Below are 16,057 nucleotides of genomic sequence, written 5' to 3' on the forward strand. Positions count from 1 at the left end.
CTATCTAAGTAGATTTGATTGTGGAAGTCTACATGTATTCCATTTTTATTTATTTAAGTGACACCCATACTCACTTTTTAAGTTTTTCATCAAGCTGCTGCCTATCATTTTCTAGATCCATGATAGTTTCTTGGGCTAATTTAAGATCACCCTCCAGTTTTCTTTTTGATCTTTCAAGGTCCATGCGCAGTTTCTTTTCTTGTTCGAGGGATCCCTCAAGCTGGAAGAAAGATATTGCATCTTAGCAAACTAATTTTATGTTCTTTACTTTGTATACAATTTGAAGACTCGTCCAACTACTCACATCATCAACTTGTTGCTCAAGCTTGGTCTTTGCTTTAGTCAATGTGTTGACTTTGTCTTCTTCAGCCTGGAGGTCATCAAGAGTTTGTTGGTGGGCTTCTTGCAGAGCTTTTTTCTCTTTTGTTAGTTTAGCAATGTTTTCATCCAAGACAGCCATCTCTTCTGTAAGGTTTTTAACCTTTTTGGAAAAAAAAAAAATTTTTCACAGATTCACATTTTGCTTGTTTTGTTTTAGCTAGTTATTATGTCAGACATAGAAAATACTGCAAGGTCTATTAAAGGGGTTTTTTAATTACTTAAAATTGCTCCACATCCACTCTGTATTTTCTGTTTTATGCTGACCAGGACATATGACTGTTGCAGCCAATCACTGGGTATAGAAGACAGTGATTGGCTGCAGCAGTCACATGTCTTGGTCAGCAGCAGCCAGGAAGTATAGAGTAGCTGTGGAGCAATATTAAGTAATGGGAAAACCTCTTTAAAGTTGAAGCTTGCAGAGAAAGCTGTAATGAAGGCATTTAAAGACAAAACAATTTACAGACTGGTATAGTAAGGGAAATGGCTTGCCTTGTTTTCTGTGGCATGTTTTTCTTTCTCAACTTTGGCCAAAGTCAATTCAAGATCATCAATGTCTTTCTTTAGCTCGGAACATTCATCCTCCAGTTTCCTTTTCTTAGCTGTCAACTCAGCATTTGACTCTTCCTCATCCTCTAACCTCTCATTCAGCTCTTTGATCTTGGCTTCCAGCTGAATTTTTGTTTTAATCAACTGATCGCATCTCTCCTCAGCATCAGTTAAGCTTTCAGATTCCTAAGCAGAAGAAGGAAATGCAATTGTAAAGTTTGGAATTAAACTTGAAAACAAGAAATTGTATAATATAAGCTTTGGTGTCAATACCATTGCTGAATTATATAGAAAAACTGCATTTTTTGAGATATTCAAAATTAGTGCAGACTTACAGACTGGACTTGAAGCTGAAGATCATTCTTCTCTTGGAGAACTTTAACCATCTTCTCCTCCAGCTCCTTTCTCCTAGCTTCTGACTTTGCCAGAGCCTCCTTTGTTTTCTCAAACTCTTCCTTCATTGTTGCCATCTCCTTCTCAGACTCAGCACTCTTCAGGAGTGGCTTGATTTTAAAGAAGAGCTTCATCCATGGCCAATGTTTGACATTCATGAATGCTCGGATGTTGTACTGAATGACAAATATTGCTTCCCTATAATTTAAGAGACAGGAATTGTAAATTTCCACTTTTGGGATATTTATTTAAATGGAAACACATTTTAGATCCGTAAAGCCCATAGAACTGATTGTTGTTACTAATTACCTCCTTTCCATCATCTTCTTGAATTCTACCCTCATGAGATATCCTCTGCACCTAGCTTGAGTACGAGTGATGACTTCAGCCAGTCTGTCATCTCGCATCTCTTCCAGTGTCCCCAGTAGACCAGCTTTGAAGAATACCTTCAGATATGGTAGATTTAATATTGTAATACATGGTCAAATGCTGTGTATTTAATATGTGCATATGATATAGGAAAATATAATTTTTTTACCTTTGTGTGTCCAAATCTGTACTGTGTGTGGTCAACATCGATGGAGCCAAGAAGTTTCTCAGATGCTTTCTTGCTATCAATAAACTGACCTTCTGGGATAGCACTGGCATTTAAGATTTTGTATCTATTAAAAAAGGACAAAGTATTGAGGGACAGTTTTTAGAAAAATTAACCCATTAAGTGGTCACCAAAGTTAAGGGAAAAAAGAATATGTGCCCACTATGCTTCCAGAATTTGGGGGAAAATCCAAAGGGCATGGGTGATACAATAAAAAAATCCACAAGCTTCCTAGAAAGTGGATCACTGAAGTTAAACCCAAGTCTCCAAGCAATGGGGCAGCAATTTAATTAATGCTGCAGTAATATGTGTGCATTCAAAAATCAACAAAACCAGATGGGCACCACAAAAGTAATATGTCCCGGGTGCCACCGCAATGTGTCAAATGTAGAAATTGCTCAAAAGACAAGAAAGCTAATACATAAAAAAGAAAGAAAAAAGTTGTGCAGACCACATGGAATACAAGACAATGTAGGAAATCTTTTATTAATCCTATTACAATAGAACATACAAAACATATGGGGGACAAAGTTGCAAACGATTAAAAAAATCCCAAGAATGGGAGAATGAACTAACCAGGAACTCCACAATATCAGGGTTCCCTGATGCAAAAGCCAAAAAATACACACATATTACAGAGGAAGATAACAACAATCACAATAAACTACAGAATAGCGTACAGAAAGAACCCCTGGAACCTCTATATCTATATGCAAAGACAACTAGACATAGTCAATGTAACATACTAAATAATGGGAACGAGGGGAAAAGAGAAAGCCGAATCTGGCTACATAAAGTACACTAAACCATCATCCTCCTATACCCATTACTGATGCTGTGCAAGAGGCGTAACTTGAAGCTCCTGGGCCCCAATGCAAAACCTGTAACAGGACCCCCAACTATAATGCTTTATTCATAGTACTCAGCTCACTATATGGAGAAGAGAGGCCTTATGGGCCCCCTAAGGCTCCTGGGCCTGGGCGCAACCGCATCCCCTGCATCCCCTATAGTTACTCTCCTAAATTTACTGCAGAACCCCACCATAATCCACACCAAACGGTGCAGATTTTGGTGTGAATTTCCTGTGGATTTTTTCAATTGCGGAAAATCTGCCACACATCCATGACATGTGAACGCACCTTAATTAACAATCTGAACAATTGGAATGAGCATCCTGCTCACAAGAGCTTATAATCTATCAATTTCTCTGCAATGTATGAAATACTGTGATAAAATGGATCAGTAGACAGATCATGTTGGTGATAAGGCACACATATTGGCTCAAAGACAAGAAAGCTGACACATAAAGAAGAAGAATGGCGCAGACCACATACAATACGAGACAATGTATTAAATCCTTTATTAATCCTATTACAATAGAACATATAACACATATGGGGGACAAAGTTACAAACGATTTAAAAATCCCAACAATGGGAGAATTAACTACCAGGAACACTATAATTGTTGGTGCTATATGAATAAAGATTATGTACCTCTGCTTGAAGTCACCATACAGGATTCTGCTTGGGAAACCCTTTCTGCAAATCCTAATTCCTTCAAGTACACCATTACAGCGTAACTGGTGCAACACCAGTTCATGTTCCATAGCACCTTTAGAAAACAATATTACGCACATTAGGATAGGTGTCTGATATAACTTTTTGGAACTTTGTGCCAAGTCTTTGTGCATCTTACCTGGAGTTTTGGTCTCATTGGGGATAAGGCATCGTACAAAGTGAGGGTGAGTTGTCCTAAGATTGGACATCAGCTTGTTTAAGTTCTCCTATAATACAAGAAATAACTAGTTATTACAGGTATGAACTTACTGTAAGCAACCAAAGGTTTCTTCAAGTTGCTTAAGTACTGACAATGATAGTGTTATGGGTCATAGTGATATGGCAATTTAAAGGGACTATATCACCAAAATGTTTTTGTATTAATTAAAACCAAATAATGAAAAATTTTCCAATTTTCTAATCTGTTTTTAGTTTTTGATTTTAATTTTTTTTTAATTCTCTTGTCTATACAGGACTGTGGAGGCGGCCATCTTTCCTCACCTACATTTAACAGCAGTGAGAGCATTTAAAGAAATGCTTTACAGCAGCTTCATGGGCCATTCACACAATGGAGAGGAGGGGATCCACTGACTTGTATGGAGACTGTTCTAGACATGTTGAGTAGATAGTCACAGCTTATACCTATTGTGAATGGTGGATCCTGTGTTATCTACATATAGGTGTCACCCCTCAGTGTAATCCTGCCTGCACTTCTCTACAGATCAGGAAGTGACAGACTAGTAGAAAAGCCGATTTACACGTAACGATTATTGCTCAAAATTTGTTTAAGCAAACGCAAATGAGCGATAATCATTGTGTGTAAGCACTACCATTGTGCAATTTGTGTCTGAACGATGATTTTAAGGTGAACTTAAAATTCATCATTCAGTCTCAGAGAGATAAGTATCTCTCAATAGACCGCATGCTGTGGAGCCCGGAGATTACATTGTATTCTTCTGGCAACCACAAAGATAACAAAGCATCTGTTTACACAGCAGGGTGTGTGATAAGTCACATGCTGGGCTCTGCAAACAGCTCGTGGAGGCCCATTTACATGCAAATGAGGATGATAAAGTGTTAATGGACATTAGTGTCCATTAACAATTTATGCAAAAAGTTCGCTAAAACTTTCAATTGTTTGCGCGTAAATGGACCTTTAGGGTTTGTGGTCAGTGCAAAAAAGGCAGGATTTTATGGGTTTTTTTAAATACAGATTGTAACCAAAAGTTAAAAAGAGATTCAGAAAAATTTTTAAAAATATTGTTTAACACAAAAAATGTGATTTATATAATATGCCATTTTCTGATAATACATTCCTTTTAAAATAGTGAAGGAACCCAGTGTCATCAATCAGGCCTAGCTGTGCTTTCGCTAAGGCTATGTTATTTATCCATTGCTTAGGCAAGGGCGAGTTATCTGGCTTTTACTACAGGGACCTGTTCTGAACTACTAGGACACAGTGGTTCTCAGATTTTGCCATGCCCTCATCAATATGGCGCAAGAAGTAACAACTCTAAGTCCCATATTGATTGGAAAATTAACCGCACGGTGTAAACTATGTAAGAGTGCGAGTGCATGACCACACGGCTCGCACTAATGTGAGAAGGCATGCACCATAAAAAGGGTGGCTTCCCGTCAAACAGTAGTCAGAGGTCAGTGACGAGACATTTTGTGTAGCAAGTTGAGAACAGCTGTGATGGGACAGCACCCCCAATAGGAATATTGGTGCTGTAGTCTTTGAACCCTTTGGAGTTGGAAAGTAGGGGGAGAACTAACAGTGTGGCTGATAGAAGACATGAAATAACGGGAGAGGCTGAGTAATGATGAGACTTTCAGTGGTTGGACAGAAACAGTGGAAACACAAAGCCCATCAACTGTAAGCCAGGGGTGTTGAGTGAGCAGTTGGAGTGATGGACAAAGTTGTGTGCAATCAGTAAGCTACCTGAGAACCATTGCACCCAACGGATTGTTGAAGTGTGTGCCTCTCCACAAGCGGAAGATATATCACCCGCTATTTTCTTGAGCCATGATTGGTTGAGAGACAATTCCTTAAAAAGCCATTGCTAACAGAGACTATATACTGTCCCCTTGGGGGTGAAGGCCCAGAGGGTTTCCCAGTGTGGCTGGTTTGTATATTGCCGTGATCTTTGGTAACGACTGTGTACAGTTGAACTCTTCTGCCTCCTTTAAATCTCTCCGTAGCTATCCAAAAAGATCCTGGTTGTACCTCAGGTCAATAACAGAAACTTACCCTAAAAAGAGCGGAGACAGTCTGAAAAGAGGAACCCTTCTTCTTGCCACCTTTCTTACCTCCGCCACCCTCTGAGGGACAAAAAGACAATTATCTATATATACATCTCCATTTACTAATTGGTAGATAATTATCCTAATTTTTTAGGAACACACATCAACTCTGCCATTGTCTCTCGTATTTTTTACGGAATTCACCATGTGGTGGAAATGACATAACTTTTTTTTGCAGGTCAATACGATTATGGCGATACTAAAACTGTATATTTCTTTAAGATTATTCCATTTTTTTACAATGAAAAACTTTTTTTTTCTGGAAAATAATTTTTTTCTTTCGCTGCATTACAAGACCTATGACTTTTTTATTTTTTCATGGACAGAGCTGTGTAAGGGCTTATTTTTCTTGGGGAAAGGGTTGAAAAAAACATATCAATTATGCTATTGTGTTTCTTTTTTTTTACTTCATTTACTTTGTGTAATAGGGCCAGTTTCACACAGGTGTTTGTAAAATCTGATTGCTCAGATAATACACTGCAGTATTTCTTTATTATCTGTATTCATTTACATTGAAAGCCATGGATGGAGGTCATTTACTAGCATCCCGTTGCCATGGCAACCCATTGGCCCGCCACGATTTCATGGTGGAGGACCAATGATGTGACAGAGGGAGCTCCCTCTCTCTGTTAACTCTGTACATGCCGCAATCAAGATTGAGCCATCCAGCCATCCATATGTTAGAAATGTTCAGCATTTCATGAGAATCCCTTCTGTGATGTACATGTACATCATGGAACAGGAAGGGGTTAAAGGGGTATTCCCAGAATCGATTTTTATCACCTTGAATGGAGTAGCAGTCAAGCATGCACACTGTTTGTTGATCCATTCATTTTATTGGGTCTCATGGGGTCCCAGCATTCCATCCTGTGGAACGTGATACGCTGCTATTTTGCGGGCAGGAGAATCCCGCCCCCAAAACACTGAGAATAGAACCCATTGATTTGAATGGGTTCATCCTCACATCCCCTTTTTGTGCTCGCACCTTTCGCGGGTGCAAAAAAATGTCTTGACCTATCTTTTTGCGATTTGCGCTCCTAAGGCCTCCATAGAGGTCTATGGGAGGTGCACAAACCTGCTCATCTACAAGCACAGGTATGCATGAAACGGTGGACATACCCACACCAACTAGGCTAATCATCCTGTTAAATTAGGGCAGGGGTGATTCCCCCGCCCATGTGAATGAGTGGTGCCTGTGCAAATACGCTCCGTATTTGCGCAGGCACAAGGGCAAAAACACTCGTTTGCTACACAAACAAATTTTGCATGAACGAATGTTTTGCGTACCATGGTCATCTGAAACTGCCCTAAATCTTAGGACAAAGCTTTTAAAACCCATAAACCAATGATTTTCTTTAACTGTACTTTGTGTAAAAACCTCTTTTATTTACCAATATAGAGTATAGAGGAAATTTACTAAACTGGCTGGCATTTCCTGTGCCAGCCTTAGTACAGTTTTCCCAGGCTCATGGTGCCCGCCTCTTCATCTATTTGGCGCATCCCTGGCACAGGGCTTAGATTTCTGGTATAATTAACGCTAGTTTGTAGCAAAAAATTATACATAAATCTGTCAGACCGGAGCAGCCAAACCCCATATGACAAGCCCACACACTTTTCCAAAAATTGGTGGGGGCTGTGCAGAAGGCTAAAAAGTCACTGAGATTTTGTGAGTGCTTGCCCAAGTTTTGAGATTTTGTATGCTAGAAAATTGGTTTATAGCCTTCTGTAAATGTTCCCCTGTGTTTTTGATCAATGGCATCCACTATTCAGCTCACCTGCTTCAGACCCTGAGTAGCTGGAAAAGAGAAAGGCTAAGGTTTTCATCGATGACTTCTGGTAGAGCCCAATGACAGTTTCATTCAGTGGGTCCTTGTTCTTGTCAAGCCAACCAGAGATGTTGTAGTCCACAGTCCCTGCGTAATGAACCAGGGAGAAGTGAGCTTCAGCTTTGCCTTTGGCAGGCTTTGGCTTCTGGAAGTTGTTGGATTTGCCGAGATGTTGATCATACAATTTGTTCTTGAAGGAAGTGTCTGTTGCCTTGGGGAACATGCACTCCTCTTCAAGGATGGAGAAGATGCCCATTGGCTGTGTAAAACATGGGGAAAGAGGTTTAATCAGGACTTTAAGTTATTACAAATGAAAAAGGTTGTCTTTCAAGACTGCAATATCTGTGAAAAAGAGATGAAAATAAGAGGTTTAATGGGCAAAAATACCTTCTCAATGAGCTCAATGCAGGCAGCCAAGTCCATGCCGAAGTCTATGAACTCCCACTCAATCCCTTCCTTCTTGTACTCTTCTTGTTCCAGTACAAACATGTGGTGGTTGAAGAACTGTTGCAGCTTCTCGTTGGTGAAGTTGATGCAAAGTTGTTCTAAGCTGTTGTACTGTAGATATATATGGTAAGTAATTAAGAATAAATGGTCAAGCACAGCCAAGATACATTCACACCATGTGATTTCATGCAAGCATTGACAGATGTTTGTTTTCCCTATATTGTGTTCAGTGACTGGTTAGTTCAAGTACTGTTCTTACATCAAAGATTTCAAATCCAGCAATATCCAGGACACCAATGAAGAACTGTCTTGGCTGTTTTGTGTCCAGCTGTTCATTGATACGTGTAACCATCCATAAGAACATCTTCTCATAGACCGCTTTGCCCAAAGCACCAACTGAGTTGTAGACCTGGGTAATTAGGAGAAAACCAAAATTCACTTCATCAAGTCAACATCTTTTCTTTAGTATGTGACATATCATACATACAATGACCTTTAAAGAATTTTTGCACTGGGGCAATTAAAAGTATTAAAGTGGCTCAGTATGAAGGGCAGCTGTCCAATATCCACTTTAGGCTAACTTCTTACAGTTGAGTGCCATATCGGGCTTGCCAACTTGTGATTTTCCCGTGGATGCGAGGCGTTTTTATCTCAAAACCGCCTTGCATCACTTCAGGGAAACCTTGCATCACGTCACACATAGCACGTGGTGCGATGCTGCCGCAAGCCCCATTGAAAACAATAGAAGATGCAATGAGAGGTCACGCCCAAAGATAGGCATGCCGTGATTTGTTTCCTGCATCGCTCATGTGTATGACCCTATTCAAAAGAATCTCGTGCACAAATCTTGTGTGATTTTCTCACCCATGTAAAGCTGGCTTGAGGCAGATTTTCTTGAACCTAACCAAAGCTTGTCCAATAATTTACCCAATTGTGTATCAAAAAGGTCATGAACAGCGTTAGATTCTAAGGATCCTTCTATACAGAGTATGTCCACTGCTTGCATCTTAAATGCTGTAATTGTATGCACAAGCAAAATCTGCAGTAAGAGCAGAGGGGTTATTTGTGGATTAACCCATAGGAAATACTGTAGACCTTAGTGATTGACTAGTCAGTTCGAAATGGGATCATCTGCTGCTGGACCTATTGGGCATGTAGCTATGCCAGAGCCTGGGCCATTCTCTAGTGCTCTGTTGGACTAGTCTAACCCTGGTCATAGACATCTGGATAATGAAGACATTAGTCAATTGTCACAGTGTATTTGTATAACTAGAGATTTATTCTGATTTCTAGATTGGAGTTGGGAGGGGATTTTTTTTCCTTAATTGAAGAAAATTGGCTTCTACCTCATTTTGTTTTTGCCTTCCTCTGGATCAACATTGGGAGTGATAGGCCGAACTAGAGGGTTATATGTCCTAACAAACTATGTTATTATGTTAACTATGATTAGTTATCAAATAAGCTTCTTGTCCTGAAGAGCACTTACCTGCTGCACAGTCTGGCCTTTGGTGACATATTCATTTCCGACTTTGACTCTAGGATAACAAAGGGCTTTCAGAAGATCTGCAGAGTTCAGGTTCATCAAGTAGGCAGCCTTGTCAGCAACTGGAAGAAAAACGTAAGAATATCATAATTTTTGGGGGTTACCCAAAAAAGGTCTCATTACTATAATATTTTTGTTTCTTTTTGATACAAAGTATTCACATAGATTTCTCTGGCTAACATTATTGTGGTATTTTGCAGTGCTGTACATGACTGAAATAACTGATTTAATACCACTTATGACCAGGAACTGGCAATAGCAATTTATGAACTATGATTTTTACACTATTTTAAATTCTGATGAGGGTGGGAAAATATTTTTGAATACATCAGTCTCTACATGTTTAGTTTAGCAAATAAACTACAATTTACCTTATTTACCTAAAATTATGTGGGCTTTTTTTTGCCGAAAATTCACTCTAAAGTGCTAGCCATTAGGGGTCTCCCTTCCTTCAAGCTGGCTCTCCACTGTCTGCAGTCAAATGAGTGACAGGAGACTAAGCAATGGCAGAAAAAGAGGTGGAGGAAGAGGATGAGTCATGGTGCTCACTGAGATGTACAGAGAACAGAGCAGATGCCAGGAGGACAATGGAAGGAGAGACTCTCACATACATGGCTGCAGGAAATAGTAACTCACTACTGTGTTTTAGCAATGGAAATCACATCTCCACTGCTCAGTCTTGCTGTACACTATACTACATAATGATAATATATCTGTGTATGTGTTAGGGCTAGTTAACACTAGTGCTATGGGTGCCGGTTTCCTGTTATAGGAGCAGGAAAGCGGAACCCACTGGTCGAATGGAATCAGCGTATGATGAAACCAAATGGCACCAAACGGATTCCATTGACTATAATGCGTATAATGGTCTGTTCAGTTTATGGCCAGCCATCTGGCATTTTACAGCAAAAGATGGTGCTGCATGCAGCGCTGTTTGATCCTATGATTTATTGGAGTTTACCAACAGGTTCTGAATGGAACCTCAAACAGTGATGTGAACAGGCCCTTACAGACATTTAGAGAGCAGGATCTACAGTTTTTTCTGTACAGTCTATAGAACACAGCACATGCTACATAACAGCAGCCAGACGTCTCCTACCATTCCTGATAGGATTAAGAATCAGATATGCAGCCTGCAAAGAGGTTAAATGGGGAAAAATGCAGGATAGAGGTCATATAATGGCCAGAAATAATGTTAATCCTCATGTCCACACAAGGTAGCTTATTCTGATAAATCATCTGAATAGTTACAGTAGGTACATTTCAGTCCTCACCTTCTGTACCATCAGGCTCGGCCTGCTCCTCTCTTTGCTTCTGCTTGAACTTCATGTTACCGTAGTGTATTACAGCACCTGTCAGCTTGTAAATGGAGACCTTTTCATCAGCGGAGAATCCCAGAATATCAATAGCACTCTGTGGATTTAGAAATCATAGTCAGCATGAATATGTCTGTCTGACCAGAATTAGAGTGTTTTTTATTCTTGTTGCTATCGTACATCTTTTTTTGTTGCAACAAACGTTTTCAAAAAGTTACACATTCTGGAATTTAAAGCAATTATTTTATGAAGACGACCCCTGTCTATGTGCCCTATTAGGTCATATAGACATCAAAGACGATGGTCTACTGCTCAAGACCCCCTCTATTAGCCAAAATAGAGAACTTCATTAGGACTAGAGATGAGCGAGCATACTCATCCGAGCTTGATGCTCGTTCGAGTATTAGGGTGCTCGAGATGCTCGTTACTCGAGATGAGCACCACACGGTACTCGTCTCGATTAAACGAGCACTGACCATTGAATTCAATGGAGCCGGCAATACAGCCGGCTCCATTGAAAGCAATGGGCTGCCGGTGATCTCAGGATGAATTTTCGGGAAGGGCTTAAAATATAAGCCCTTCCCTGAAAATTACCCAAAACTGTGTAAAAATTAAAAAAATATATATACTCACTTTGTCCCGGCAGACAGAGTTCAGCCGCGGCCGGCTGGCAGTTCTCCTGAACTGCTCTGTGTAGTATTCAGCAGCCGGGGATTTAAAATCCCCGCCTGCTGAATGAGCTGCCTCTGATTGGTCACAGCCTCACCAATCAGGACAAGGTGAGTATATATAGTTTTTAAATTTTTACACAGTTTTGGATGATTTTCAGGGAAGGGCTGTATTGCCGGCTCCATTGAATTCAATGGGCTAACATCGTTCTTCTCTGCCACAGCTGTTACAGCTGTGGCAGAGGAGAACGATCTTTATGCTGACAGTGTGGGGGGTGGGGGGGGTCTCACTCTTGCCACTATTGTGGCTTAATAGTGAGACCTCGGAGCCCGAAATGCAGCCCTGCATGTTGCTCCTTGCCTGCCCTATCCATTTCTGTGTTTTTTACATGACTTTGGTGATTTGCTAAGATTTTCACAAATAAAAACCTTAGCGGAGCACCAGTCATATACAAAAATGCTCGAGTCGCCCATTGACTTGAATGGGGTTCGTTACTCGAAACGAACTCTAGAGCATCACTGAAAGTTCGACTCGAGTAACGAGCACTCGAGCATTTTGGTGCTCGCTCATCTCTAATTATGACATAAGTTAAAACCAGCAAGAGTGCGTACCCATGAAAGCCAGTCTATATGTTTGGATCAAACTGGATCCTTATGCATAGCTACAGCCTGTAAGAAAGACCATGGGCGCTGACTCCCTCCCCTTGCTACACTACATCCTGTGTGATGAGATGACTCATCCTCCTCCTGGCTCAGAACATCAAAAGACAGAGACAGAGCCCAGAAAAGAATAAATCTAGTTACACAGGAAGCTGTTGGACACAGAGCAGGGTTGAAGGGAGGAGTATATTTAACAAGTAAAACTACTTGAACACCGAACTAGTATGGTGAGGGGAGGAGAGGGCACTATTACCTTATGGGGCATAAAGGGGCACTATTACATTATGCAGGCACTATTACCTTATGGGGGTGCTAAGGGGGTTAACTTTTTCACATCTGCATTGGGAAAATTCTTATTTCCTGTTCTTTTGTAGAACAGATGGATAAATAGAATGCCAGCCAGGGACAAATCTTTTACATGACAGATAAGAACGGCACCTGACAAGACTCCACTAAAATGGGGTCTATCTGTTTTCTGTCTTACCTCCCAGTATTTTGGCAGAGATTTTGTGCCAAATCTGCATCAGACACTTTCAAAGGGCATATTCAGATAGCCAAGTGCAAGTTGCGCCTGACATGCATTGGACAGCACATGGCGGAGGTCAGTGGATATTGCATCTCCCACTGTAGTCTGTGAATCAGACCAGAATAGGACATGCTGCGATTTTTTTCTACATGAGCCATCAGTCCATGTGAAAAGCTCTTCTGTGAATAGCCTAATTGGCTTTAATAGGTCTGAGTGCAACACAGGGACAACACAGGGACAGCACTTAGACAGGAAAATTGGCCATCTGAATTGGCCCTTACCCTCTGACACAGATGTGATTAGAGCCTTACGTCAAAGGATCTACGTGGGCCGAATAAATCAGCTGCCTCTAACCCAACTTTCCCATATATTCTCCCGGTCAATAGTAACAGTTGCCATAATGAACCCTACAAATCCCTGCCTTGAAAACCCTTGAACTTTTCTTTACATCTAACATACAGGAGGGATGGGGTCCTGAGACTGACATTCCCCAGTAGACATGGCTATAGCTAAAGTTTTTTGTCGCCGCCCCTAATGAAAAAGGACCCTGGATCCGCCCCTGAGCAGTAAGAATACTCCCCTTTTACTGTGATTACTAATATTAAACAATCTATACATGCGGAGTTATAATAGTACAAATGAGCTTCACGCTTACATCAGTGGCCATCAGCTCTTCAGTATCATCAATGCTCGCCACAGTAATTTCACCTTGGCTGACAAATGGGTAGTCATAGGGGTTTGTTGTAATCAAAAGCATTTCTGGAGAGAAATTTAAAAATATGGTGAGAAACATAATTGTGCGTTTATAAATGAGATAACGTTTTTTCTAAACGGTATATTAACTATTTGGTGACATTCAAGGCATATGCATACCAGATGTGTACAGGATTTTTATGCCACAGGCTAGGGAGCTGAACCTGCTCCCTGGTGGTAGGTTTCAGCTGTCTTTGACAGCAGTGCCCAGGATCGGAGATCATTCTAATCCTGGCTGTTAACAATTTAGATTCCGCTTTCAGTATTGACAGAGACATTTAAATGGCCTGTCAGGGAGGAGAGACGACATTTGTCTCCTCAAGGGCCCCCCAACCCGACGGAAGATTAGTTTGCAAGGTGCGGTTCATTTTCCAAGGCAGCCTGGGAGGTTTGTGAAAAGTCCCCAGGAATTCTTTATAGTGAACATCTTAAAAACATACAGAAAGAATTGCGCTTTTTCTAGTCTCCCCACCTCCAAGAATTTTTTTTTTTAATTTATCAAAAAGTCATGTGTACCTGAGAATGGTACCAATAGAAACTACAGATTGTTCCGCCAAAAACAAACCCTCACACTGACCCATCAAAGGAAAAATAAAAGATATTGGGGTCAGAAGAAGGTGACAAAATGTAATTTTTTTTCTTTAAAAAAGATATTTTATTTTTTTTGTAAGTAGTACAATTTAAAAATAACTATATAAATTTGGTGTTGCCATAATCATATTGACCCACAGAATAAAGTGAATATGTCATTTTTGATGCACCTTTTACGTCATAAAAACAAAACCCCCAAATTGGTACAAATGTGTTTATTTCAATTTCACTCCTCTTAGAAATTTGTAAAAGTTTACATTATAGGGTACGTTAAATTGTATCATTAAAAAATACAGCTTGCTCCACAAAAATAAAAAGTTATTATTTTTGAAAGAGGGGAGAAAAAAACAACAATGTGAAAAATTCAAAATGGCCGTGTTCCCGAGGAATTAAAAAAGTAGTGCTTTAATATATATTATGAAAAATATTAAAAATGCTCTCTCTCCCCCCCCCCCCCCCCCCCCCCGGCTCCTCCCTGCTCACTCTGGCAACTCACCGCTCCCCCCCGCCGGCACCCAAATCTTTTGAGACGAGCGGGCAGGTACTCGCATAAGGCACTACTCACTCAAGTATTTGCCCTTAGCGAGTACGCTCGCTCATCTCTACTCACCATCATTCTATATTGTTGTATAGCTAGGCAAATTTGAAGTTCAGGTCTCTAAAAAATCTGGGTGACAATCTCTGCACGAGCCGCATATCAAGCTTTTCCAGACACACAATAGGCTCAAAAATGTTATTCTTAACCCTATGTATTACTTCTCACCGATCAGCTCAGGCTTTTTGTTGGACATGATCTGGTAGAAGATGTGGTAGCTTCTCTCAGCTTTCAGTTGGAAAGTCACTCTAGATTTCTCCAGCAGATCTATCAACATCAAAATGGTACAATGAAAAAAAACCATAAGAAAGACAATTTAAAAGAGTTCAAAATGAAAAGGTAATTCTTACACAAGAGAAAATAAAACAATTGTGCAATTCTGCCTTTTTCACTAGATTCATGAGCACACAACATTTTTTATTCAAATTTCCTGTATTTCCATATTACCAATTTATTGTTTATATCACCAATATACACTAAATGGGGTACTGCTAGGGAAAAGTGATATGGAATAAGACCTGGGGGTACTAGTGGACTGTAGATTTAACTGGAGTAACCAATGCCAGTCAGCTGCTGCAAAAGCAAATAAAGTCTTGGGGTGCATTAAAAGAGGTATAGGGACGAAGGATGAGAACATTATCCTCCCACTATATAAGGCACTCGTCAGGCCCCATATGGAATACTGTGTATAGTTCTGGACACCGGTGCTCAGGAAAGATGTTACAGTACTGGAGGGGGTTCAAAGGGCAACCAAATTAAAAAACGAAATGAGAGGACTGGAATACCCAGAGAGGCTATCAAAATTGGGATTATTCACCCTGGAAAAAAAAACAGTTAAGGGGCAACCAAATAACTATGTATAAAAACATTAGGGGACAATACAAGGATCTCTCCCATGATCTGTTTATACCCAGGACCGCGAAGGTAACAAGAGGACATCCTCTATGTCTAGAAGAAAGCAGGTTTCATCACCAAAACAGAAGGGGGTTCTTTACTGTAAGAGCAGTGAGACTGTGGAACTCTCTGCCTGAGGACATGGTGATGGCAAAATCAATGGAGGAGTTTAAGAGAGCAGTAGACGTCTTTCAAGAGCCCTATGATATTACAGGATATAGACATTAGGTGACCAGTGGGTTGTTGCTCCGGGTCTTGGAGTCAGGTAGGAACTTTCAAAACATTGATCCACGGATAATTTTGACTGCCATTATGGAGTTGGGAAGGAATCCCCCCCCCCCCCCCTCCCCTCCCTTCCACAATGGACTAAATTGGCTACTGCCTCAATGGATTTTTTTTTCTGTCTTCCTCTGGATCAACAAAGGGGGAGGTAAATGGGCTGAACTGGATGGACATTGTC

The 16,057-nt window shown here is 40.5% G+C and overlaps 1 protein-coding gene across 1 annotated transcript in view; it reads right to left on the minus strand.

The window, feature by feature from the left end:
- The window catches only part of LOC136588591 (myosin-1B), a 35,258-nt gene that overhangs the window by 9,545 nt on the left and 9,656 nt on the right, over positions 1 to 16,057 (minus strand). Inside the window, exons 10-25 of the mRNA XM_066587941.1 lie at positions 14,872 to 14,970; positions 13,420 to 13,523; positions 10,869 to 11,007; positions 9,538 to 9,656; positions 8,311 to 8,460; positions 7,992 to 8,162; positions 7,554 to 7,863; positions 5,726 to 5,796; positions 3,614 to 3,701; positions 3,412 to 3,529; positions 1,859 to 1,982; positions 1,630 to 1,766; positions 1,263 to 1,518; positions 871 to 1,113; positions 305 to 481; positions 75 to 220 (exon numbers count right to left, since the gene is read on the minus strand). Of these exons, the coding sequence (XP_066444038.1) occupies positions 75 to 220; positions 305 to 481; positions 871 to 1,113; positions 1,263 to 1,518; positions 1,630 to 1,766; positions 1,859 to 1,982; positions 3,412 to 3,529; positions 3,614 to 3,701; positions 5,726 to 5,796; positions 7,554 to 7,863; positions 7,992 to 8,162; positions 8,311 to 8,460; positions 9,538 to 9,656; positions 10,869 to 11,007; positions 13,420 to 13,523; positions 14,872 to 14,970 (2,452 nt within the window). The remainder of the gene's footprint in view (positions 1 to 74; positions 221 to 304; positions 482 to 870; positions 1,114 to 1,262; positions 1,519 to 1,629; positions 1,767 to 1,858; positions 1,983 to 3,411; positions 3,530 to 3,613; positions 3,702 to 5,725; positions 5,797 to 7,553; positions 7,864 to 7,991; positions 8,163 to 8,310; positions 8,461 to 9,537; positions 9,657 to 10,868; positions 11,008 to 13,419; positions 13,524 to 14,871; positions 14,971 to 16,057) is intronic.

The sequence above is a fragment of the Eleutherodactylus coqui genome, chromosome 13, assembly GCF_035609145.1.
Source record: "Eleutherodactylus coqui strain aEleCoq1 chromosome 13, aEleCoq1.hap1, whole genome shotgun sequence".
Lineage (NCBI taxonomy): Eukaryota > Metazoa > Chordata > Amphibia > Anura > Eleutherodactylidae > Eleutherodactylus > Eleutherodactylus coqui.